Genomic DNA, 25,607 nt, shown 5'->3' with positions numbered 1-25,607 from the left:
AAAAATGAAGAAGTTCCTAATTGGCATTGAATGGACATTATTCTTTCTATATTAATGTCTTTTTCTATAGTAATATTCCTCTATTCTCTTTCTAATTGTGTTAATATCTTTCGCTATTTTCGTTCTAGATTGGCTCTCTGTCTTTCTCTATTTGCGAATTAACAATTATATAAATTTCTATTTTTTTAAATTATTTTTTTATCTAAACCTCGTTTCTATTATTTTTGAAAATTATCTCGGTGAAGCATTTAAAGATAAGTGAGGATTCAAGAAGAAACACTTACTTATAAAGAATGCAAATAGTGAAATCATGCAAGAGCTAAGTACTAAAGTAATTATGTAGTTGAGAAGAAATTTGACGATAAGAAGTTAGCAATAACGAAAACGTTTATGTCCAACTATCAGTGCACCTTTTACCTTCCTTGAGAATACTTTATGAGGAATTTTATGAATATGATACGTTATTATTTTCAATAATACATTGTTCTTAGAAGATAGATATACACACGTTTACCTTATATTGGTTTCTGATACATTTTTCTCATCAAATTTCAGCCAAACAGATTCAGCATCGAAGCGTGGCCCGAGCTCTTCTACATCTTCGTAGGTAGGATAAACAGACGACTGGGGGAACTGAAAGAAAACATACAGAAAGACCAAACTTATTAATAAGCTATAAAATAACCTACAAGAAATTTTTGAAATTGATTTTCTTAAAATCAAAAATGAATAAATGTTATCTGTTACTCAAATTCAGTAAGCATCACTTTATTAGTTCGGGTTAAAACTAAATATATTTTGTGATATTATTCCAAGGTGAACGGCACCAAGATTAGCAGAACTTTAACATATTAATAATATATAAAGCAAGAAGAAGAAGGATGTCTTAATGTGTTGTTCATGATTATCTTCATCATGAATTTTAAGGATATGGTCAGATTTAAGGATATAGGTCATATAGGTCACATTGTCACATGCCCTAAATTCTTCTTTGATATGATGGTTTATAATGAAGAACATGTTTGAGTAGTCTTTCTATTTGCATTCCTCTTCATCCAACTGTGTTTATATTTCTTTATTTCCTTTCTCATTCATTGGTTCCTGGTTTGACGCTTTCATCATTTCTTGTATGATCAAATAACATATGTTGATTTAATTTATCTGCTATTAATATCTGCTTATCTTTTCATTTTTCATTGTCCAAATTTCATTCTCATATGTTAGCGTTAGTTAAGCAAGTGTATTATGCAAATTAATATGATTTATAGTTTAGAGTTACTTTCTAATGATTGTCTTAAAATATGTAATTATCACCTGATAGACGTCTCTGTGTACCTCGTTTGTTTATTTATCTATGCAATGATAATTCCGGATTCAGTCATATTTGAATTGAATTATCGTTATGTATATATATATATATATATATATATATATGATATTTTGTGATGCTGGTTTTAGAGATCTTTTATGAGCAAGTATTCTAAATTAAATATTGTACGGTAATTTGCGAAACACCTCAAATTGTTAGAAAGTTTAAGTTAAGGTGATAATAAATCCCTCATTATTTTAAAGCCGAATAAGAAACTCGAAGATCGAAATCTTAGGGTTTCATGCCGAAGAACTATCGGCTAGTTGAAGCGTATGGCAACGGCTGGTAGTACAGCAACGCTTGGACTCGCCGATAGTTCTTCGGCATAAAACCCTTAGATTTCGATCTTCAAGTTTCTTATTCGGCTTTAAAATAATAAGGGATTATTATATCCTTAACTTAATTTATGTCGCCGAAAAAATAGCCTCTTGGCTCTTTATTGTAGTAATAATATATAGGTAAATCTTTCTGGCAATTCGTATAGTAAGGGTAGGTAAGTTCGGCTCACTTAAAACTTGGTATTAGTAACTGAAACATTCCAAATAAAAGACCTCACTGTAGACCTCCAATTTAAGAGATTTATACCAATTAAAGTCAGTCGAATGCGGAGAGCTAATAAAACACCATATCCCCTAATTCTAGTGGAAATAAGTAAAGATCAAAAACATATATACAATCTACAAACCATCTGTGATCTAGTCATGAAAGTTGAGGCATTGAAACATAAATCAACTACAACCCAGTATCATAGATGCCAGAAGACTGGCCACCACAACGATGCTGCAAAGCTGAATTTCGTTGCGTGAAATGTGGTGGCAAACACGCATCAAATGAATGCCATAAACTCCGCACACTTCCAGCAAAGTGTGCAAACTGCGGAGGACCACACCCTGCAAACTATAGGGGCTGTATAGCATTTCCCCAAAACCAAAAGATACAACTCAAAACCAGTAAACCTCTTAAAGAACGCACGTCCTCCCATCAAACCATAGTCTCCACAACGGATGGAAGATCGTATGCTGAAGTTACAATATCAACCTTCCAAAAAGACCCAAAACCAAATCAGTCACAGCAAACCAACAAACCTATCCTACTGAACATAACAAGCCACTTAGGTGAAATGCTTGCTGAACTTCGACAAACCAACCCAACTCAAGAAGCCAAGAATATCATTTTAAGGCACACACAATCACTGTTCATGGAAATTCTTAATGGATAAGTCTAAAAAAAACCGAAATCGTTACAAATTGTTTCATGGAACGTAAATGGTTTATCTATCAATTACGGGAGCTGCAGGAGTTTACATCAGAAACCCAAGCAGACATCATCTTCATAAATGAAACACATCTTCTTCCAAGTGACAAAATCAGAATCAACGGTTATAGCACTTACCGTACAGACAGATGCTTTGCTAGAGGTGGAGGCGCTGCCATCTTTGTGAAAAGAAACATAAAACATAATTCAATAGCTGAACCCAAAACAGAACACATGAAAACTACAGGAATAGAAATACATATGGAAAACACAAGCAGCATTACGATATATGCAGCCTACAACCCCCAAATAAAAAACTGCTTGAATCTGACTTAGATGTGATACTAAATACAGGCAGAGCAGTGATTATAGCCGGAGATTTTAATACCAAACATTCAGTCTGGAACAGCAGAAACTCAAATATTAACGGAAGAATACTCAGCTCTTACGCCACTTCAAGAAATATAACAGTAATAGGACCCACTGAACCCACACATTACGGAGCAGCCGGACATCCTGATGTACTAGATATAGCTATATTAAAAAACATAGCACAGCTATCAGATACAAGCAATCAACGAATTAAGTTCTGATCATAACCCCGTCATATTACAACTAGGCACCATACAAGATTTAACGGAAACACCACCACATTTATAAATTGGAAACAACTTACCTCAGTCTTCCATGAAAACATTGGTCCAATGCCGCATATAACATCTGCCGAAGATATAGAAAAAGCAGTGAAAACTCTTGAAAAACAACTACTGACAACAATAACACAGGTAACAAATATAACCAAATGTTCACCATCAAATAAACTGCCAGAGGATATAAAACGTTTTATCCAAGAGAAAAACAGATTAAGAAGACAATATCAGAGAACAATGGACTCAGCGGATAAACAAGCAGTTAATAGAGCAACAAACCAGGTTCGATATGCCCTAAAGGATCACCGTAACTAACTCTGGAATAACAAAATTCACCAATTAAACACAGAGAATCGATCAATATGGAAAATGATGAAATCACTCCGTTCAAAGCGTTTTACATTTCCTCCAATCCAAGGTGAATCTAATGTTGTTTACAACGACGAGGAAAGAGCTGAAGCATTTGCTGACAGCTTAGAAAGACAATGCAGCCCCAATTATATCAATACAGATATAAATTTCATAAGTAAAATTCACACCAAAGTGCTTAAAATAACTCAAAATGCCTTACTCCAATCCAATAACAAATCCGTGTCACCAACAGAAATATATGAGATTTTAAGAAAACTAAATAACAAAATGGCTCCGGGTCCAGATGGAATAACAAACAAGGTGCTCAAGTTACTTAACAGCAAAGGAGGTAGCCATCATTAATGCCATCCTCCAGCTAAATTATTTCCTAGAGCGATGGAAAATTGCCGATGTTTTCCTAATTCCCAAACCTGGAAAAAATACACAGTTTCCTGACAATTACAGTCCAATCAGCTTTCTTTCATGCATAGGTAAGATAGCCGAACGTGCTATTCTCACACGGGTTCAAGAGGCAACAGATATCAACCATGTCATTCAAGATGAACAATCCGGCTTTAGGAAATATCACTCCACAACGCTACAAATTTACAGAGTTATCGAACATTTAACCCAAGGGTATGAATGGCACCAACACTCTGGCGCAGTTTTTCTGGACATCACTCAGGCATTTAATAGAGTGTGGCATCACGGACTGATTTTTAAACTACACGAAGTTGGTATTCCATTACCACTAGTTCTACTTATCAAATCATATCTAAATAACAGAACATTTAAAAAAAAACTCAACGGTATCAGATCCAAAGAGAGGAGAATCATGGCCGGAGTCCCTCAAGGCTCTCTGCTATCTTCCATACTCTTCTCCATATACATGGCAGATCTCCCCAAACTATCCCCAGCTATCACCGCTCTATATGCCGATGACATAATCATTATAGCCAGATCCCTCCGTCCCCACCTGGCCACAATCAAGCTGCAGAGAGCAGTCAATGAATTAGAGGATTTGTACACCAAATGGCGTATTGTAATTAATCCAAACAAAAGCTCTACAGTACTTTTCACCAGACGTAAAGCAGAACCGAATACAAGCATACAAATGTTTGGTAAAATCATCTCTTGGCAGAATTCTACCAAATATCTGGGAGTTCATCTTGATAGACGTATAAACTTCAAGTAATATATGGATAGTATCGCCACTAAGGCAAGCCAGACCATACCACAGCTATATCCCCTTTTGAATAGGAACAGCTTCCTAAGCATAAGCAACAAAATCTTCCTTTACAAATCGGTAATCAGACCGCAACTAACTTACGCCTCTTCAACCTGAGGGGGGGTCACACGACTAAACGCAACATCAACAGACTTCAGATAATACAGAATAAATGTCTAAGAATGGCATTTAATGGCCCATGGTTCATCAGAAACATCCAGTTACATCAAGAAGCCAATCTTCCAGATATTAGACCTACATGACAGGCATTGCGGAGAAATTCTTCACAATCACGGATAATCACCCAAATCAGCTAGTTCGACAGGCAACGGACTACAAGCCCTCAGATCGTTTCAAACATAAAAAACCGAAATCCTCCATCGCAAGAGAAAGCTGATACAGCCTCAATGCTCACAATGAGCGGGTAAATTACCCACAATGATCTCATCACCAACAATCTAAAATTCAGATGAAGGGATAAAGAGTCAAGGACTCAGTCCATCAACCAATTAAGCTCAAAGTTCAAAGTTTGACTTGGTATTATTCAGGTCTACCTACTACAGCGGCCCTGAGAGAGAGAGAGAGAGAGAGAGAGAGAGATCCAGTCCTGCTGGAAAGAAGTGTCCGTTTGGTAAGAACCTTTACAGTTTTTTTCGGTCCCTATTTTTGTCTGTGCAGACCTTATCTTAAGGTCTGTCCGTTTATGAACTTAGTCCTTTTTCATTCAAAATTATGACCACGTTTTTACCTCGAGTGAGGACGCTTGGCGTCGAAATAGACGCCAAGATCCCAAAAGAAGACGTTAGCGAAAGCTCTAGTGGACGTCTTAGGCACAGACAATATCTTTGGTCTTACTCCTTATGGAGGCGGATATCAAGTTGTAGCAAAAAATGCAGAAACAAGAGAAAAACTACTAGAAGGCATTGAGTGCCAGGGGAAAACCATCTACCCCTTTTTAGTAGGCAGTACCCTTAAGACACTAAAGATAGAGTGGTTCCCTCTAGTGGTTCCCAAGTATTTGCGACATGGGGAGATGCACGTGATATTCAAATCGCCAATGACATCGATTTCCCTAATTGGAAGACCGGAGAAGAGACTTTCCGGATGAATATGAAGAAAGAAGTGCCCAACTGTGTTTTTAGGCTCTGCCAGGGTAGCAGTTAACTACCTTGGGGTTAGGAAGCAACGTTTTCAGTGAGGATCACTCGAGCACCTAGGCGCAGACTGCCCCAAGAACAAGTGCAGGAACTGCATGGCGGCAGGACATGCCCTAGCTCAGTGTGAAGCACCTTGCCTGAAATGTGGAAACACAACCCACAAAGTAGACGTTTGTCCTAACAGGACACAGGCAGAAAGAATTGGAGGCGCCATATCGCCAGCCCAAGAAACCACTCCAGTAAATAGTCCTGAACCCACAAAACAAGACTTTCCAGCTACAGGCAAAACACCAGAAGAGCCTCAAACAACGGAGTCAGAAGATTTCCTAGTCGTCCAATCCCCAGCTATCTTGACAGTTACAAAAGGAAATCAGCCAACCACTAAGAACAACGCAGAAGGGAAAACAAAGAAAAAAAAAACGTAACGCACAGAAATCCCATAACATCGAAACGGAAGAGAACAACAATAAAAGCACAGAAGAAGAAGAAGAAGAAATGGAAATCAGTAATAGTACAACCAAACGACCCATTACACCAGAAGAATGAGAAACAAAAAAAAACTAAACCAGACAACGGAAGCCCAGCAGAAGCTTCAGGTTCTGAGGAGGAGGAGGTGGAAAACGAGACCAGAAAAGAAAACCAAACAAAAACGGAAGAAGTAACCTCATCAGAAGAAAATGAGCAAAGAGACAACAAAAAATCTATGGAAGAAACAGAAGACTTTTTTGACGGTAGTACCCAAAACGGTTCCGCAATTCTAAAGAAAACTTTAAAGGGCCCTTCAAAACGGCAGGAAAACTCTTCATTAAAATGAGTATAGAAGGGAAACCGACTTTCTCATTCTTTAAAAGGAGCACAAGACTTAAATAGGGGAGAGCTCTATATCAAAGATAAAACCAAAGTCGCGCCTCATCAATCAAACGGTCACCTATACCTAAACGAGGATGAGAAAAGACAATTTTGCAATACGTTGGAGTCGCTGACACGGTCAGATATGAAAAAGAGATATCCATGGATCATGAGGGAATTTGCCAGAAGAATTTTACCGGAAGATGATATCGGTCTTTCTTAAAATCTAGACGGAATTTTTATAACAGCCGTTGTAAAATTATTTTGGCTCCGGGAAAAAAAAAAAGTTCTCAGTTTGTTTTCAACAGGTCTGATGATTAATCCACATGGGAGGGGGGGGGGGGTAGACCTGAGAACCTGAGAAGCGAAGGCTTACTGCGAGGCTGTGGAGCTCCCTGTGGGCTGTATCACTCGGGCGAGGCTCTTCTTCCACTCTATCATGTCTAAATTTTACAATTCACTCGTTCTTTTTTTGTTTGTGTAATTTCTCGTGCTATATCTCAGTTCTGTTCTTTGTTCATTTGTGTGTTCTCTTTGTATTTGTTTTTGCCTCTTTCGTCGGTCAGACATCTGAAGATGGCTGGCCTATGAGAGCTGTCAGAACGGATATAGGGAGATGATGTCGGAGATTTGCTTGGCCACAGACCTGTTAATAGGTTATGTGTGGCCAAGCAGGCCTCTTTAATACCTACCACTATCCTCTCTACCTTTTTCTCTTCTTCTCTCACTATCTGCTGACCCTCAACACAACTTTTAGACTCCACAGGCCGGTGATGAAAGATATGAACTACCATAATACTCACTGATGAGACTCCAATGAGAGTTGAAACGGGTGCGGTGTTGGCCTAGAGAGGCTCCGCTCGGGGGGCAGGTTTTTGCCTGTCTCTGAGCAGAGTCATAATCACCGCTGAGATTATGACTCTGCTTGGTGGTGGGGTGAGCCTGCCACTGGGTAGAGCCAATGCTGAGAAGTTCTTCTTGGTGACGGGTTCAGCCTGTCACTGAGTCGAACAATGCTGAGATGAACGATCTTTCAGGATCGCCTAATTTTTAGAGCCCGCTTCACCTATAATAAAGGTCTGGGCAGTGACCTTCCTCATAATGTAAAACACATCTCCTAGTAGCTGCGTTTTACATTATGAGAAAATATTAAGGATAGTGATCGAGGCTTGCACCACCTTTACTCCGAGTTGCCCTAGTGTTGTTCTACCAGGCGTTGACATACTCTTAGACTCGCCGATAGTTCTTCGGCATGAAACCCTTAGATTTCGATCTTCGAGTTTCTTTTTCGGCTTTAAAATAATAGGGGATTTATTATCCTCTTAACTTAATTTACGTCGCCGAAAACAATAGAATCTTGGCTCTTTAATGTTAGAAAGTTATTCTGTGGCTGTGTGATTTTGTGATAAATACAACAGTATTAGAACAGGTGAGAAATAATTTTCTGAAAGCTAAAGCGAGTCGATGTTGTGAATCAATGCCAGAAAAAGAATAAATTTATGGCGAGACAATTCCATGGTGAGAAATCTCATCTTAATTAGAGATATGGAATATGTATAGTTTAAAACGGTTACGTAATACGAGATTTATTTTATAAGAAATGAGAAGGATGGCAAATAGTTTCGTGTTAAAAATAATATGGACGAAAGAAGATTTTAAAGCTTGAACAGTCGCGAAATTCAGAAGAGGATTTCCGTTCACTGCCATCGGTCACAACACTAACTTTAGTGAAAGTATGTAATTAATGTGCAGGAGAAAAAAGGTGGGGGGGGGAATGTATAATTACATAATTCTCATTGGTTGGAAAATCGGAATTGAATAAAAGACGCTATCCACTTTTAAATCTACAAATTTTAAACAATTATAACACATAAAGTACAATTCAGTTATTTTAATTGGTATTAATCTTTTCATCTTTATTGAGGCTCAGTAGGTCCGTCAGTATCGACAATGCAATTTCGCTGGAAAAAGGTGGCTCGAATCCGGTCTATGATGCAAAGATACTTTCTAAAGTTTTTTTTTTCATCGGAAGATGAGTTAGCTGGTCTCAAACGGATGAGATTAGGGTTTTCCATGAAATTATCATTACTTTTGTTGTAATGTTGTACTGGCAGGAGTTTATGCGATACTTGTTCTAAACAACCACATCATAAGAGATGTCCACTTTTAAGTAGACATGTTATACATTTCATGGTGTTGGTTTCGAATACGTCTGGTGTCCGTGCCTAGAGATTATTTGAATCAATTATTGGTTGTAATCTATATTAGAAGTTTCAAGTTTTTTGCTCTTTCATTTTTTTTTTTTGTTCTTCTTTCTTTGGTATATGCAAATTCATAAGAAAGATGATGACTTAACTAATGCTAGGATATCGCAGTTTCTAATTTATAGAGGTTACCTAAATTCGTTACCATGAATGGTGAGACATTAAGATAACACGAGTATTACAAAAATGACTTCGTTGATTACTTCGTTTAGATATTGGGGAGAAAAGGTAGATTACTATGTGAAGTTTTGAATTTATTCTGTTATTTACTTAAGATTTTGTTTCAACAACCTAATCGAGATATATGAGACAATATTTAAAATTGCTTGAAAAAATTTAATATCTATATCTACTTACTAGTTCGTTAGCATACTCTTCAGAACACAGTTGCTTATAAAAGCCATCGCTCATATCGCATAAACTCCTGCCAGTCACACAACGATCTGGATATTTGTTGCAGTATAACTGTCTTGACACACTAAAAGAAAGAAGAAAGAGACAATACATTTAAATTTAGATTGCATATATTATGGTTACAGAAACCTCAAATGTACTTAATACATGGGTATGAAAATACAACTGAACATCGTATGTGTGAATGTGTTTCAAAGTGTAAAGCAGTTTCAAAAGATCGACTTCTGAATTAGAGAAGATGCATCTGACGTATTTAAATTGGGTGACTATAGATTTAAAAGGAATAAGAGTTCCAGTGAATATAATCTTGTTTTTTTTTTAAATAAAAAATAGACTAGAAATCCGGGCTACGTGCATTTCGAATGATTTCCTGCGATAAATAATTAAAAAAAAAATAGCATTCCCAATTAAATTTCAGTCTGTTAGAATATATCGATCTTTCACAGTGTAACCAACAGGCGAATATTTTTTATGTTGCTTCCACTTACGAAAGATTATTTGCAAATCCAAATCACATTTGATATCGTGGGTGGGCTAAGGGTTTTGGTTTTCTCTTTTTTATCAAATGCGCATATTTTTGTGTTAAATATTTTTGCATAGTTCCGTAAACCTGAGCTATAGAATAAAATTAAACTTTTACAAGCCACTTCAGTTCTCCAATAAGCAGGGTGGTGGACTCAGAAAGACGATGAAAATCATCTCCGACCTAAACACAATCGTAAACATCCATTCCAAGGGCTGGATTTGAAGCCCAGCCTGTTGACTGGAGAGTAGATACGCTAACCACTCGAAAAACAAACAGTCCGGAAAATATACATACGAATATGTATACGTGTTACTAACGCGTCATATTATTATTATTATTATTATTATTATCATTATTATTATTCTCATCCTCAGATAAGCTTACTTATAAGCTTCGAGAAGGAAAGGAAAAAAAAGTAGTTCTCATCCGAGATGTATCATATGTAACCAAACGCATGTAATGTATGTATCACATGAAAACCAATGTATGTATTATATGTAAACCAATGTACGTAATGTAAATATCACTTGTAAACAAATGTAAGTAATGTATCATATGTAAACAAATGTAAGTAATGTATCATATGGAAACAAATGAATGTAATGTATATAATAATTGTAACAAATGTATGTAATGTATATAATGACTGTAACAAATGTATGCAATGTGAAAAAAAAAAATATATATATTTTAAAAGTAAATCATGAGTTTACACCGTATGTCTGTGAAAATAAGGACACATAACATTTAGATTGCATATGTGTAAATACTGTTGTATAATCACACCTTTTCAAACTTGAAAAAAAAATAGTAAACCACAACATGTAATATTATACAACTTATGTAACTCTGAACAATATAATTGTAAATTATTATTATGATTGTTATATATATAAAAAAAAATTGTTATCATCATTACTATTTAAATCTCATTATATGTAGCACAAAGTGCTGAACCTTGTAAAATAATATACTGAATAGATGATCATTGTACATATGTAAATATTTGAAAGAACAATAAAAAAAAATTATTATAAATGCGCATGATGAAAGATCAGAAGATCTATAGCATAAGAGTATAAAATAGATCGGCATTTTATTTCATTTTTATATAATCCAGAAATCTAGCTTTAGTAACCCAAAGTGGAACTTTCAATTCGTTTAAAGCCTCTAATGAGCCCGATGGTGGTCGCACACCAATCCATGCCTACGGCAAGTTTCGAATCCTCATTTGTTAGGATTGAGAGTGACTACATTAGTCATTCGGCCAAAAGGACGAATTTGTAGAACATCATAAAATCGACACAACTCATGTGAAAGATCATTTAAAAGTTAAGCAATTTAAATTACAGCTGGATAAAATTACAATCAACTTATATAATAATTCTATCCAACCAAGTGCATAGCGATTAAAATAGAACAAGTGGAGGAGGGGAATATAATCTTTCTGGTGTACCGACTTAAATTTGCACACTTAGAAGAGTGAAAGATATTGTTATCTCATCAGTTATCATTTTAAAAAACGATTACAAATCCACTAATTTCTGCAAAACTGATCACAAAATCGTTTGCAATGAATTGAGCGACCAAGGAATTCACTGGCAATAAAGAATTCGAAATAAGCTGATAACTCGTCCTGTATAAAACACAAATCTGAATATTGTGTGTATTATTATTTTATGCTACACTTCGATTCTCTTTTTTTCTCAGTCACACACACACGCACGCACACACACACACACACACACACACACACACACACACACACACACACACACACACACACACACACACACACACACACACACACACACACACACACACACACACACACACACACACACACACAGATAAAATAACCAGCTTGTATAAAATTCTGATTGTAATGCTATCTAGACATGAAAGTTACTTACGGATTGGAATTACAAATGGTGATCGCTGGTAAAACCATCTCTCTAACGAATACCTCTCTTTGATCTTGGTAACACGGGTAACCCAGATAGACAGCTAAGAAAGTAGTGGCTTGGAGAACGAACCCGAGTATGCAACAAATCAAAAGGCATATTTTTATGACTCTCCTCACTAAATTCTTTGTTGCCATTATTTTCGCTACTCCTGTGACCAGCGAATCACCTAGCAAGGTTTTTGCATATTCACTCAAATATCCCATCTTTAATCGATGATGTTATAATGAAAGAACATTTCTGTAATTCATAATGTCTTATTATTGATATAAATAAAAAGGACGAAATCTAGTCTATCATTTAAAAAAGTGATTTTACATGATTATCGAAACTTTTATCCTAATCAACTTTAATCCTATATTTGTTTTGAATACATATAAAACATATTTAAATTAAATTACAACATTTGTTCGATCAAATAACTGAAAATGATAATTTTAGTGATATTAGGATAATGTTATACTAATATTAGTATAATGATATCTTGCTAACAGTAAGCAGCACAGAAGTTGATAATTCTTCAGTGGATATCACAAAATATAATATAAGACAAATTTCTCTTCAAGATATGAAAATAAACTATTCACAATTTGCCGATGATATAGCCGATATTGAAGAAGATAAAAAGGAACTAGAAAGCACAATGCTGAATTTAAGTGAAGGGGGATATGGGATAATAACACCCACAAAAAAAGCACATGCATAATATTCACAGAAATAAATAAAAAAAAAGTCAGCGGAATATTTTCTGTTAGCTCGTTTCCAATTATAAATTTTTAGTTTGAAGAAACAATGGTTTACGGAATGATCCATATGATGCGTTCCTCCACACTAGATGCGTTCTATATGTTCATATATGGTCGATTTATAATGAAAAGCTGATACTCGAGATATATTAAATTAATTACCATATAGATTTCTGCTCCCACAATCGATAAGGATCTTGAAGCAAAATAGATCTTTTATGAAAATTACAGAAGAGTAAAGAAAAAATTTGGTAGTGTTACACGTCTTATATTAGAAAGTACTACCAAATATAGCTAAAGAAATAATGAAGATGAGAGCAGTAAGTAATGAAACTGGTGCTTAAAAAATCAGAATGGTGATTTACTGGTAGCAATTTGGGAAATAAATTCTAGCATTCTTGAAAGGAATAACATAAAGAAATATAAAATGGCTTCCTGTCAACTGAAGGTCAAGAAATTCTCAGAAGAATCGATCTCATCAAGTTTTTCTCAATTCCAAAATCAATCGAATGATAAATATAAATAAAATATGAATGAAATAATAGTACATTTTTTCTGTTTTAAAATCGGTTCTATAAATTAATTTCCGGTTTGGAGAAGTCTCGAAAGCACAAAGAAGAAAACCAATGAATTGTCAGAAAATTTTTCAGAAAGGATATGGAAAATTTCAGGATATGTATAATAACGTGACAAGAGATTGTTTGGATATTAAGAGAGTGGCGGCGGAAATAAAGATTTGTCATGAAATATGACCGGGAAATCATAGACAAAAACAAAAGATCAAAATGCTGTTTCAAAATGCGAAGTGTCAAAAATGAAGACTGTTTGATGTAACAAGGATAATATGCTTCGAAAGAAGCAATCAAGATAGCGCGATAATGGCTAAAACGGTTTATTACTGATCGAAGGAGGGCCACACCATTCAAAGATAGTGTTGATAGCACTTTAATGAGATTTTGAACAGAAAGCAATACTGACACAATGAGAAGTAAGATAAATAAACAAACTCCTATAAGTATGTATTTAAATATTAAACCGAAACTGTTATGCAAAAAGGAAGTAACGAACGTCACATAGTAAATACAACGTAAGAGACAGATCCTTAAATGGAAAGGTAGGTGTGCATAAAATTCATAAAAAAAGCAAGAATTATCATTCAAATAATTATGAGGAGAGAATCATTTCGATTTGTGTTGATCCGGTTTGAATCCGTTAAAAGTGTACAAGAATGTCTGCATATAAAAGGAGTAGAGAAGAAAAAATTGCTGCAAGTAGTTGAACTATGTGACCAAGGTTACAGACAAAAGTATACAAAGAACATGTAGGTAACTTATTATTTTGGTACATGAAGGCTAGAAGCATCTGTAAGAAGGGATATGGACAATATGTTGAATAACATATTTTATTTCTTTACCAGATATTTTCAGATATTTTACCATATTTTTTGGTATAATTACATTGTTTAGTTTTATGCTTTTATATTCATATTCCTCAAAAGGATCAAAATATTCTATAAAATGATATTTAGGATCATTATGATAACAGACCCAATGAGGTTCTGGTCCTGTAGATATATCTAATTTAATAATTCCATTTCAAATTTCTTTATGATTTTAGGTAATAAATCTTTTGTAAATGCACTTCTGAATCCTTTTATATCTTTCATATTTTGTTCTGTCGCCTTATTGCATATGCCTCGTAATTCTGAAGAACTCTCTTGCAGATTTTTTTATGGCCCAAACCTTTACATCCTTGTATAGTCAACAAATCATGTAAAATCTCTAAAACAGGAGAAACTCATTTTATATTAGCCAATAAATCTTGTATATATGTATATATATTTATTTTGTTAATTTCAATAAGTCTTGTATCTTTTTATCATTATTGATTATTATTTGATTGAAAATTTGCTTTCAAGCTAATATTTACTTCCAAGCAAATTATTTTATTAATATATAAAGAGAACAAACTGAAGAATATTTATTTATCTTTTGCTGGAATGGCAGTAGATCAATCCGAATATTATTTATCTCAAGTAATACTTCAAGTATTACTTGAAGCTGAAATGTTTAGAAGATGCAGAATTTCTAATAAATAAATACGATTAAACAGAAAGCTTGCCATATTAAGAAAAATGTTATACTGAACCTGAAGACTTTAAAGTGCTAATCAAAATCCTATGAAACCTATACATCCCTCTTAATAACAGAATCTTCGCAATGTGAATAAACAAATTTGCTACTAAATTTAACTATGACCATGATGCTCCATTCATATGTGCAAAAGATATTAATGAAACAAAATACTCAAAATTACAAGAAAAGTAAGTCATGTTTGACGACATAGAAGAACAAATTTTAAAAATTAAAGGAAAGAAGAAAAAAATATTAGAATTATTTATAAAAGACTAATAAAGAAACTTTATTTATTTCAGACCTGAAGGAATTTATTACAATAGAAGTCTTAGATCCTTCATTAAAAATTAGTTATATTGATGACTGTGTAATAGAAAGAGATCTAACAGAAATTGAAACAAATTTATTAGAGGAAGAAAGAAAAACTCTTCTGTTATTTATCTATCATGGTCCTATTATTCTACACCGATTAACATGAGAAAATCTGTAATTATTTTATATTTTTTAAACTTCAACCTAGAATAATTAAACATATTATAAGAGAAATGTATAGTAGTTTAAATAAAGATCCATATAAAATGTATTCAAAAACCTTATTGTTTTTCATGTTAGATTTTGAATCCACAAATGAGATATAGACATAACTTTGATCCTTTTTCAACTTAATAAATGGAACAGTACGTGGAGAAAAATATATGTTTATCGAAAGAGTTTTAATTTCTATAATAATATTTGTATACCGTTATTAATAAGTAACTTTATATTTAGTGCATCAGGTTTATCAGCTTTTGCATTTATTCCTTTAGCTGCATTATCTTTAGAAGCTGGAGTCATTGAAGATATTGATAACTCTTTAAATATATCAGAAAGTAAAGAAGAATAATGATTGAAGAAGAGTGAAGAAGAAAATTAAGAAGAATTGATGAATGAGGTAGAGGTAACTAGTCTATTACAGAACCTCAATGTCAATACATCTGTGGGATTGGATGGTATACCAGCTCGTGTCGTACGTGAATCGGCCAAAGAATTGTCAGTGCCCTTGACCATTATGTTTAATTTGAGCCTCAGGACTGGGTCAGTCCCAAGGGGGTGGAAAGAGGGGAAAATAGTTCCACTGCACAAAGGTGGTTCCAAGGCTGCTGTTGAAAATTACCGGCCAATCAGCATAACAGGAATCATTATCAAGGTCTTAGAGAAAATAGTCAAGAGGAAAATACAAGATTGGATAGAAGAAAATGGGATACTGTATCGGGGACAGCATGGTTTTGTGAAGGGTAGGTCATGCCTCAGTAACTTGCTCACATATTATAACACAGTGACGGCTGAACTGGATAAGGGTAATGGGTTTACAGTGATTCTGCTGTACCTTGCTAAGGCCTTTGACAGGATACCACATGGAATTCTAATCAGTAAATTGCAGCATATGGGAATGGACATAGGGTTGGTGAGATGGATAGGAGGGTGGTTGACGGAGAGATATCAGAGAGTGGTTTACTCAGGAGTAGAGTCCACTAGACGGCCTGTGACTAGTGGTGTTCCACAAGGATCTGTTCTTGGACCACTGCTGTTTAATTTGTTCATAAATGATATAGGAAAGGATCTGAGAGGAACAGTTCATTTGTTTGCGGATGATGCGAAGTTGGGTAGGGCAATAGTGAATGCAGATGACGTCAAAATTTTGCAGGATGATTTGGATAGATTGGAGGTCTGGGCTAGGGAGAATGGATGTCAATTTAATGTGGCAAAATGTAAGGTTATGCATTTTGGGGTGAAAAGATGGGAGGCAGTTTACTGCATTGGTGGAACCGTGCTCCAGGAAATTGATGAGGCACGAGATTTAGGAGTGTTGGTGGATAAGGAATTGAAATTTAGGGGACACATTGCAAAAGTGGCCAAATCAGCTCATCAAATCACTTGGTTGCTGAAGAATACGTTGACAAGCAGAGACAAGCAGGTTATTGTTCCTCTGTATCGAGCCTTGATAAGACCTCATCTCTACTACTGTGCTCAGATTTGGTCACCTAGGTTTCTTCTTGATGGGGAGGAGGTGGAGAGGATCCAGAGGCGAGTGACCAAGATGATAGCAGGTCTGTGGAATGAACCGTATGAGAACAGGTTGAGGAATTGTGGGTTGCAAAAATTGGTTGATAGGCGTAGAAGTGGAGATATGATCGAGACATTCAAATTACTGAAGGGTTTCTATAAAATTAATTCAGAAGATAGTTTTGAGAACAGGGCTGGTTGTGGGAGGACTAGGGGACATCCATGGAAACTGGGCAAAAGTGTGGTTAGTAAAGGTGTTAGAGCTGGGTTCTTTACTTTTAGAGTAGTGAATGAGTGGAATGCGCTCCCTGAGTCTGTGGTGGATGCTGTGACAGTGAATGAGTTTAAGGCGAGGTATGATAGATACTGTATGAATGTCGAATATTTGTGATAAAAATGATTTGGGGCCTCCCTCGATGAGTCTAATGACTCCCTGGAGTTGCCCGTAATAATAATAATAATAATAATAATAATAATAATAATAATATAAATAAGCTTATAAATTTTATAAGCAGTTATTAATGGATATAAATATGTAGACTAAGATTTTCATCTTATATAAATGGTTTGTAAATCTATACAGATAACTCCTAAAAACTCTGTATAGAAATGAAATGTTTAGACTTTAAAAAAGCATGAAATATGGGATTTGATTAAATAATAAAATAATAAATAGTTTACGATATGAAATGCAGTTTTCAGGGCTAAGTTTTGAAGGACCTGGAACTCAATTATTATCGGGTTTAACTAGATTAAATGATGATTTAGCATATAAAGATTGGAGTACAGCAATTGTTAATGATGAAGAAATTGCTTATAATATAATGTTTGCTATCTAAAAAATAAAAACACAAAAACTAGAAATGATGTTTGTGAAAAAATATGCTCAATGAGTTACATGAAATGGCAAATCCTACATTTATGAACGAATAGACAGAAGTATTATAAAACCAATTATATGGAGTAAAATGAAATTTGGTATGGGAATTCATTAAATATAAATATCTATTGTGTGTAAAGATGAAACTAAACGTTAAGATATTCGTGAAGTAACAAATGGAATTGGTAGACCATGGAAAATATAATTTATGTTGTATAAGGAAAAACAAAAACACCATTTAAAAAAATCTAATGTGATGTATAATATGATCCTGAAACTATTTCTTGTAGTATAAAGAAATTACAAAGAAAAACTAAATTACCTGGGAAAGAAATCGAAGAATTGTTTCATCAACAGGATGAATATATACTACACATAAACCTCTTATTTATAGATTTTGAAGAAGATGATTTGATACCTCTCATAAATTTGATCAGTGGCAAACTGATTGATCGTTAAGCAAGAATTTAAATCCTTTAATGATAACACAAATTACATTTTATTATTGATTGATATATTCAGTAAATATGCTTGGGTTATTTCCATTGACAGAAAAGCAAGTGAAAAACTAATTAAGGCCTTTGAAATATATTTAAAGAACAAAACCAGTAAAACTTCAAAGAGATAAGGTACAGAATTTATAAGCAAGCAAATTTAAAAAGTGTTCATGGATGAAAATACTCACTGGTTTTCCACTGAAAATATTGAAATGATATGTGCAGTCGCTCAATGGCTTAATAGAACTTTGAGGACTAAAATGTAGAGGAAATAATATTAGAAAATGGATAAATGTACTAGATAAATTAGTAAAAAAATATAACAATTCATATCATAGATCCATTAAAATGACACCTGTTGAAGTAAGTAAGAAAAAAAATGAATTAAAACTTTATGAGAATTTATTTAAAAGTAAGACAGCATCTAAACCAAAATATAATATAGGAGAGGGAGAGAGAGTAAGAATGTCTAACTATAAAAGCGAGTTTAAGAAAGGTAATCTTCCAATGTTTACAGGTGACATGTTTACAATTTCAGAAGTATTGAACAGTGATTCTGTTATTTATAAAATAAAGGATCTGAACGATGAAGAAATAACAGGAACATTTTATGAAAAAGAATTGTTAAATACGAAAAGAAAGATGATGTATATAAAATTAAAAAAATATATTAGAAAGAATGGTAACAAACATTTAGTTAAATGGGTAGGATATTCTGATGAATTTAATAGTTAGGACAGTAAGAAAGATTTACTTACAGCTTAAACAGATGTTGCCGATCAGGTAATTAATACCGAAAAATGATAAAATATTTTATAATTCTCCAGAAGACGGGGAGATAACATAAAAATAATACCAGCAGCATTCGTTTTTGTAAAGAACGTCATGATATAAGAGTGAAGTGATTTTTGTCGCAATATTCGAATTACATGGACGTCCATGCGATTCGTCCATGATTTCGTAGTATGAAATAAAATTTAAAAAAAATTGGAACGCTTTTCCGGTTTTTGAAGAAAAAATGAGCGGATGTTTTGTGAGGCCCTTGCCACTGATTGAAATCAGCGTTTGCTTCCGAGAAGAAGCTGTTTCCAGGATGCCAGGAAGATAAGGAGAACTAATCAGTATCAGTTTATATATAATAAGCAGCTGTTCAACTTAAATAAACGATTTGTGCTGTTTAATAAAATGTTATTTTAATAAATGACTGAAAGATATTGGGTATTTTAATGGTACAAACTTGTGTAAAGAAGAAGGTAGAAGATTTAAACAAAGGCTTGAAAATAAGAGTTTTCAAGAATTAATAAAATATTATGAAAATAGTAGCGGCCACCATAAAAATGATCAAATGTATGAAATAAAGGGGGGGGGAACTGAAAGGAATATTATTATTGGATGCTGTCTTCATGAAGATATGATAACAAATATAGCATGTTGGGCATCACCTGAATTTTATATGAAGGCGAATAATATAGTAACATATTATTATATTAATGAGTTTATTAATAAATATAATGAAGAAAAACTAATTAAGAATATGATCATACATTTGATGACATTATGATCATGCTATTGAAGGTTTAAAAGCAGATAGTAAAAGACTAACTTCTTTTAAAGTTAAGAAGTATTTATAAAATTAATACTATTTAAAGGTTATATATTTGCTAGCTAAAATGTACTAGAAAGTGTTATCTTTCTGTATTTAATCTTTATTATTTAAAGGAATATCCGTTTTGGGTGCCCCGTTTTAATGCAGTTTTAAGTACATAATGTATTTTTCTATGGGGAAATTAGTCATTGTTCAATTTTAATCATTTGTGATCTTTTTATGTTAAAAATTGATGTATTTGTATGATTTTCGTGATTTTTGGACGTTTCCCTGTAAGTACGCTAGAACATACATTTATAAACTATTCATGACGTTAAAGAATTTCGCTGCAATATCGATCACCGGTCATAGTCCCTTTTCCCAGCACTCGTAGTTCGCCGTGTCCATTAAGCATAATACCTTCCAACGGTTCCATGAAAATTCATCGAAAAACCATTAAATAAAAGACGGTTTATCAAATGCAATTCAACGAAAAAAGTAATTTGCCAAGTAAACAATTCATCGAATGACAATCTAACAAATGACAGTTCGTCGAAAAGGCAATTTATCGAATGAACAATTCATCGAAATCGCCAATTTCAGGAAAATGCAATTCATCGAAAAAACAATTCTCCCCAAATTCTTCAATGAAATATTAAACAATTCTTTATTCATTAAATTATTAAATGTATTAACCTATTCATTAAATATTAAATAAATAATATTAAAAACATTCATTTTTCTTGCAAACTATTGTTTAAAAGTGTTCGTTAACAAGTTAACAATACCAAAACTTACTCAAGACAACATACGGAAGCCGTCATTAAAATATAATAATCACTTCATTGTGAAGAGAGCGATTAATCTGTAGAGATCAAATTTCGTTCTACCAAACTGCTTCACAATAACAGTAGTCAGACTGAAATTAAAACTTTAATATATCGTAACTGTAAAATTTCATAGAGCCACAGCTGAATTTCTAATATCATTTCGAAACTTCTTTACGAAAATATTATGATAAAAGTGATCCAGTTGTAACTAAAACTGAACATCGTGCAGACAGCTTATTGTACTGTCAACTTTCGAATTCCGCTAAGTCAGTGAATTGTAATACGTAATTTTGACACGTTGTTTCTTTGTAGCCCCGAATATAGCTGGAATGAAACCTGGAACGGTTCAACAATATTTTGTAAAAGTTTCAAATACCGAATCTGATTAAAATTCATCCCATAATAATTGCTGTACTGACGTCGAATATTAATAGTAGTAGTAATAGCAATAATAATTTTTTAATAATAATAATAGTAATTTTATTGATTGCTAAAATATTTACACATGCAATAAACATCTTTAGTGACATTGCAACTTATAATTTTATAGAATTCAGCATAATTGCTGCATTTTCTTCATTAGATTTCAGTTAAAATTTATAATAATACTTTTTGCCTCTATATTATGTATTTACAACGCGTGTTCTTCTAATGTTAACAATGAAGATGATTCAGAATTTTCTTGTATAATGATTTTTTTTAATTTACATAATTTTTAATAATAAGAATAATTTATTACATTATTTTTTCATGTTACATAGTAGTATTATATTAATGATATTATCATATAATAATCAGTATCTTCAGTACCTTCTTTATTGTTATATATTTATTGACTGTTTTGTTACATAATCTGCATTCTTTGATTAATATAATAATAATAATAATAATAATAATAATAATGGAGCCTTTATATTACAGTCGGTATAAACGAAGCCCTTTCGTTAGAAAGACCTGGGTTGGAATCCCATCTACTCGCATAATTATCATCAGTCCTCAACTGGAGTAAAATTAATTAGCAGGCCTAATAGGAGATGGCCAGGCTTTTCTTCTGGAAAACAGGCAAATTAGTCCCATGGACACGCACACACACACACACACACACACACACACATATATATATATATATATATATATATTTATATGTACAGAGATGAAACAGTTATCAGCAGACAGGAAAACACAATAAGAAACCATATTGTTCTATAAATATCCTCTAGTAAAGTAAAATTGCTATCTCACCAATCGTTAGGTTGAGGGGTTGAGGGGGATGAGGAGGAATAACATTAATCATTATTTTTATTACTACTATTACTACTATTAATAATACTAGTACTATACCTGCTGTTAATAGTAATTAATTCATTAGTTTATCCTTTGAAGTAAAGGATTTCTCAGAATATAATAATAAAATATATAGGAATTCAGAGTAAACATATTGGAAAACTTGAAAAAAGACACCTTTCCTGAAGATTTTTCAATTACGTTTCATTTCTTCACTTTTGTTTCTGTTATTCCTGAACGACAAGAAGCGTTGCACTTATATCACAAAGGTCCTCATAGGCAAGTAATTGCAGTTAATAAAGGGAGGATTAAGCAAAGAATACTGATGAGAATACAAGTGGGAACATTTCTGGGTTTAGAATAGGTAATCGATGTAGTTTGTTAAAAGGAAAAAAAAAGGTAAATGTTCTCTGAAAATAATAAAATAGGATTGATGAATAAAGAATCATAAAAAACCAAGCTTTTTGAAGCATGCTCATCTATTGTTATATTTAGATGAGCAGCGGTTGAAAGTCGCATTCGAACTTCTGAAGGATGTCAATGCTCGGCCGCACACAGTTAGAAAACAACGCTAAAGAGAAATGGGATTGGGTTAAGTTGTTTTGAATTAAGACCAAATTAAGATCTCTTGTTTTTCGGTAATGATGGAGATGAAGAACATCTTCCATCAGCGTTTCAGGTGAAACGCTAATGGAAGATGATAAAGGCTCTGGCAGCCTAGATAAAAGAAGGATGCTAAAGGCCTTTTCAGCAATTTCATCAAATGGGTTCAGAATTTTTCTCATCTCGGTTTCTGTAGTTTTGTAGAAAATAAGTTTAGAATGTAGGAGTGTTTTTTATACATTCGCAGCCAGGTTTTTTATAGTTTTCTATTTTCTAGAAGAGATATTACTTAAAGTTTGATTTTTCTGTTTTGGAATTTTCGAGTTGACAACGTGGTTTTATATCTTTGACTAGAAGTTCAATCTCCATATGTTAGTATCTGTCGCATAAATAAGCTTCGACCGAATCGACTTTTTCAATCTCCTACCTTCATTTCAATAATAACAATTGGGTTGAAATTCACACATTTCACTTAATAAGTGGTGTTTAAGTATTATATATAAATGAGAGATGTGACACGTTCATTGCGAATATCTAAAATAACACCTATTGTGAAATATAAAGGAAGAAAAATTATTAGTTTGCGGATAAAAGATTTCAAAAAATACATTTTCTCCACTTCTGAATTGTATTTCGATAAACTCTTTTCGCTGAATACTCCGGATACCCAACCAACTCGATGCTCATTTGAATCCTCAATGACTTAGGGATTCAAATACTAAGTACTGTAGTATGGAGCCAACTCTTAAGAAATGTTAATCATCTCCCGTTTATTATCACATGGGATGATATGACTTAGATTACGTAAAATGTTCCTTTCTAATTTCGTTTTTTCATTGAAAAAAAAATAATTATTTAGAAAAATTTTTATTTAATTACGTATTTAATCCATTTTTTCCTTTACCGGCAAGGCCGCCGATTGAAATTGTCGGTCCCGTGAAAAGTCTGTGGTCTGGACCCCACTTAAAAAAATTCATCGCTTTTTTTTAATAAAAAAAGTCATATAAAACATTAAACATTCATTTAAAAAAAGTTTACAATAAATTCAAATTTCGGTACGTTGCATACCATACAAAATACAAACATTAAATAAAAAGAGAATTTTTAAATTTTTATTGTCCCATCTGCCTCATCCACTTCCTCACTTTATGGTTAGCGAAATCTTTAATCACCTCGTCATAATCAATTTTCATTGCCAGGTCATGTTCTATTGATAGCAAAGCTAGGCCGTTTAATCTTTCCTGGAGCATTGATGAGCTAGCAATTACTAGCTAGCGCTAGCGCAGTCGACTGCAACAATCTTGCACGAACGCCTATTGATGTCGTCACCAGCTATAACTACAGCGATCCGCGCCGAGAGAATCAGTATCTTCCAGACACTGACGGCGAGCTAAAGAGTGTAGCCGTCTGTCTAAAACAAAACACAGTATCATTCTAGACATGCCATTATCATTGTTGTATTATTACGAGAATTAAAACCATGCATTATAAACACAGTTATGTGACAAGTCGGGGCCCGAAGGTCGGGCCCTTTTCGATGCCGAGCCCGTGACAAAGGTCTCAGATGTCACCCCCTCTGGGTGGCCCTGTTCACCGGTGTTTGAAAGAAACTGAAAAAAAAATAATAATAAACAGTTCAACAATAAACAACAGAGAACTGACGCTTTTATTATTATTCCAGTGGTAACAATAATGCGTGATTTTGCTTTTTTCACACAACAATTAGAGATCAAGCCATACAAAGCAGATCTATACATTGGGATGCTAGAAAAGCAGTTATGTTGAGTTATTTATTAGTTAATGGAATAAAGTTATTTATTCCATATCAAAATATTTTCTTTATTTGTCTTAATGATAATAAACTTATTTGAATTATGTCAAGAGAATCTGAATACTATAAACTACTAACTTAATTTCTTCATACGTACAGGCCAAATCCACCCTATTATTTGCATGAATATAGCTTAAGTGATTTTAATCTGGATGCTTCACGTGCTGATTCATCATCATCAAATTTCTGACGTGTATCTTCAGTGGATGTACACTTATATCCTGGAATTCCTCTAGGTCTTTCTCCTGCCAACCTAGCAGAGAATACTTGCTTTGCTAATTTTTCCTCACCCATTCTGCTAAAGTGACCATAGCACCTGAGATTAACTCTGCTAACACATTCCGGGATGCTCACATGGTCAAGGCCTAACATCCCCTTTTTTAATACGATATTGCCATTGATGTCATCTGTTCACACCTTCTAATCTTTCTTATGATTCTCATATCTGCGTATCTAGCCTTTGGTCAAGTGTTTTACTTCTGACCAGCAATCAGATCCATAAATTGAAACTGGTTTGAACACTGTCTTGTATACAGCTAATTTAGTGTTTTGAATAATTTCTCTCTTATTCCATATAAATCTATTCAGTTACTTTCTACCATACCAGCTTTGTTGATTCCGTTGTCCATTTCCATATTTAATTTACCATCTGCATTAAAAATCGTTCTAAGTAGCCGAAATGTTTTACTTGTTTCTTTATGGTTCTCCATTCACAATGCAGTGGATTTTTGCAATGCTTCTTGCTAATTTTCATTTTCTTTGTTATATTATTGCTGATCATCATACCATATCTATTACAAAAGTTGTTCAATTTAGTCAAGGAATTTTGTAGACTTGTAACGGATTTAATTAGAAGTATAACATCATCCACTAAAGTAAAGAGCTGAAATTAACATCTCCAATTTTGATATCAGGTTATCTTTCTATGACATCAGGTTGAACATTAAACCATCTTCCTGCACTTCCTTCAAATCTATCTGCTTAATTACAACTCAAATAAAGACTAAGAAGTATTGCTTGATATAATACTCCATTGACACCATACGACAGTGTCGTTTTGAAGAGCTTTTCTCTTGGAAGCTTGCATATGCTTTTCCCAGATCTACGAAACTTAAATACAGATCTTTGTTATATTCCCATGATTTCT

At 33.7% G+C, this 25,607-nt stretch overlaps 1 protein-coding gene across 3 annotated transcripts in view; it reads right to left on the bottom strand.

The window, feature by feature from the left end:
- Positions 1 to 19,176, bottom strand: part of LOC150105878 (FMRFamide-activated amiloride-sensitive sodium channel-like) — a 47,326-nt gene extending 28,150 nt beyond the window's left edge. For 2 of the 3 annotated variants that reach the window (XM_090393647.1, XM_090393649.1), the window contains exons 1-4: positions 19,086 to 19,176; positions 11,976 to 12,266; positions 9,480 to 9,600; positions 515 to 633 (exon numbers count right to left, since the gene is read on the bottom strand). In XM_090393647.1, the coding sequence (XP_090249773.1) occupies positions 515 to 633; positions 9,480 to 9,600; positions 11,976 to 12,232 (497 nt within the window). In that variant the 5' untranslated portion in view covers positions 12,233 to 12,266; positions 19,086 to 19,176. The remainder of the gene's footprint in view (positions 1 to 514; positions 634 to 9,479; positions 9,601 to 11,975; positions 12,267 to 19,085) is intronic. The other variant, XM_090393648.1, reaches the window with a different exon arrangement.
- Positions 19,177 to 25,607: the final 6,431 nt, after the last annotated feature.

The sequence above is a fragment of the Typopeltis vanoorti genome, chromosome 6 (genome assembly GCF_054136105.1).
Source record: "Typopeltis vanoorti isolate ZY-2024b chromosome 6, IOZ_Tvanoo_1.0, whole genome shotgun sequence".
Taxonomy (NCBI): Eukaryota; Metazoa; Arthropoda; class Arachnida; order Uropygi; family Thelyphonidae; genus Typopeltis; species Typopeltis vanoorti.
The sequence above is the reverse complement of the archived record's forward strand: the minus strand, read 5'-3'. Positions and strand labels throughout refer to the sequence as shown.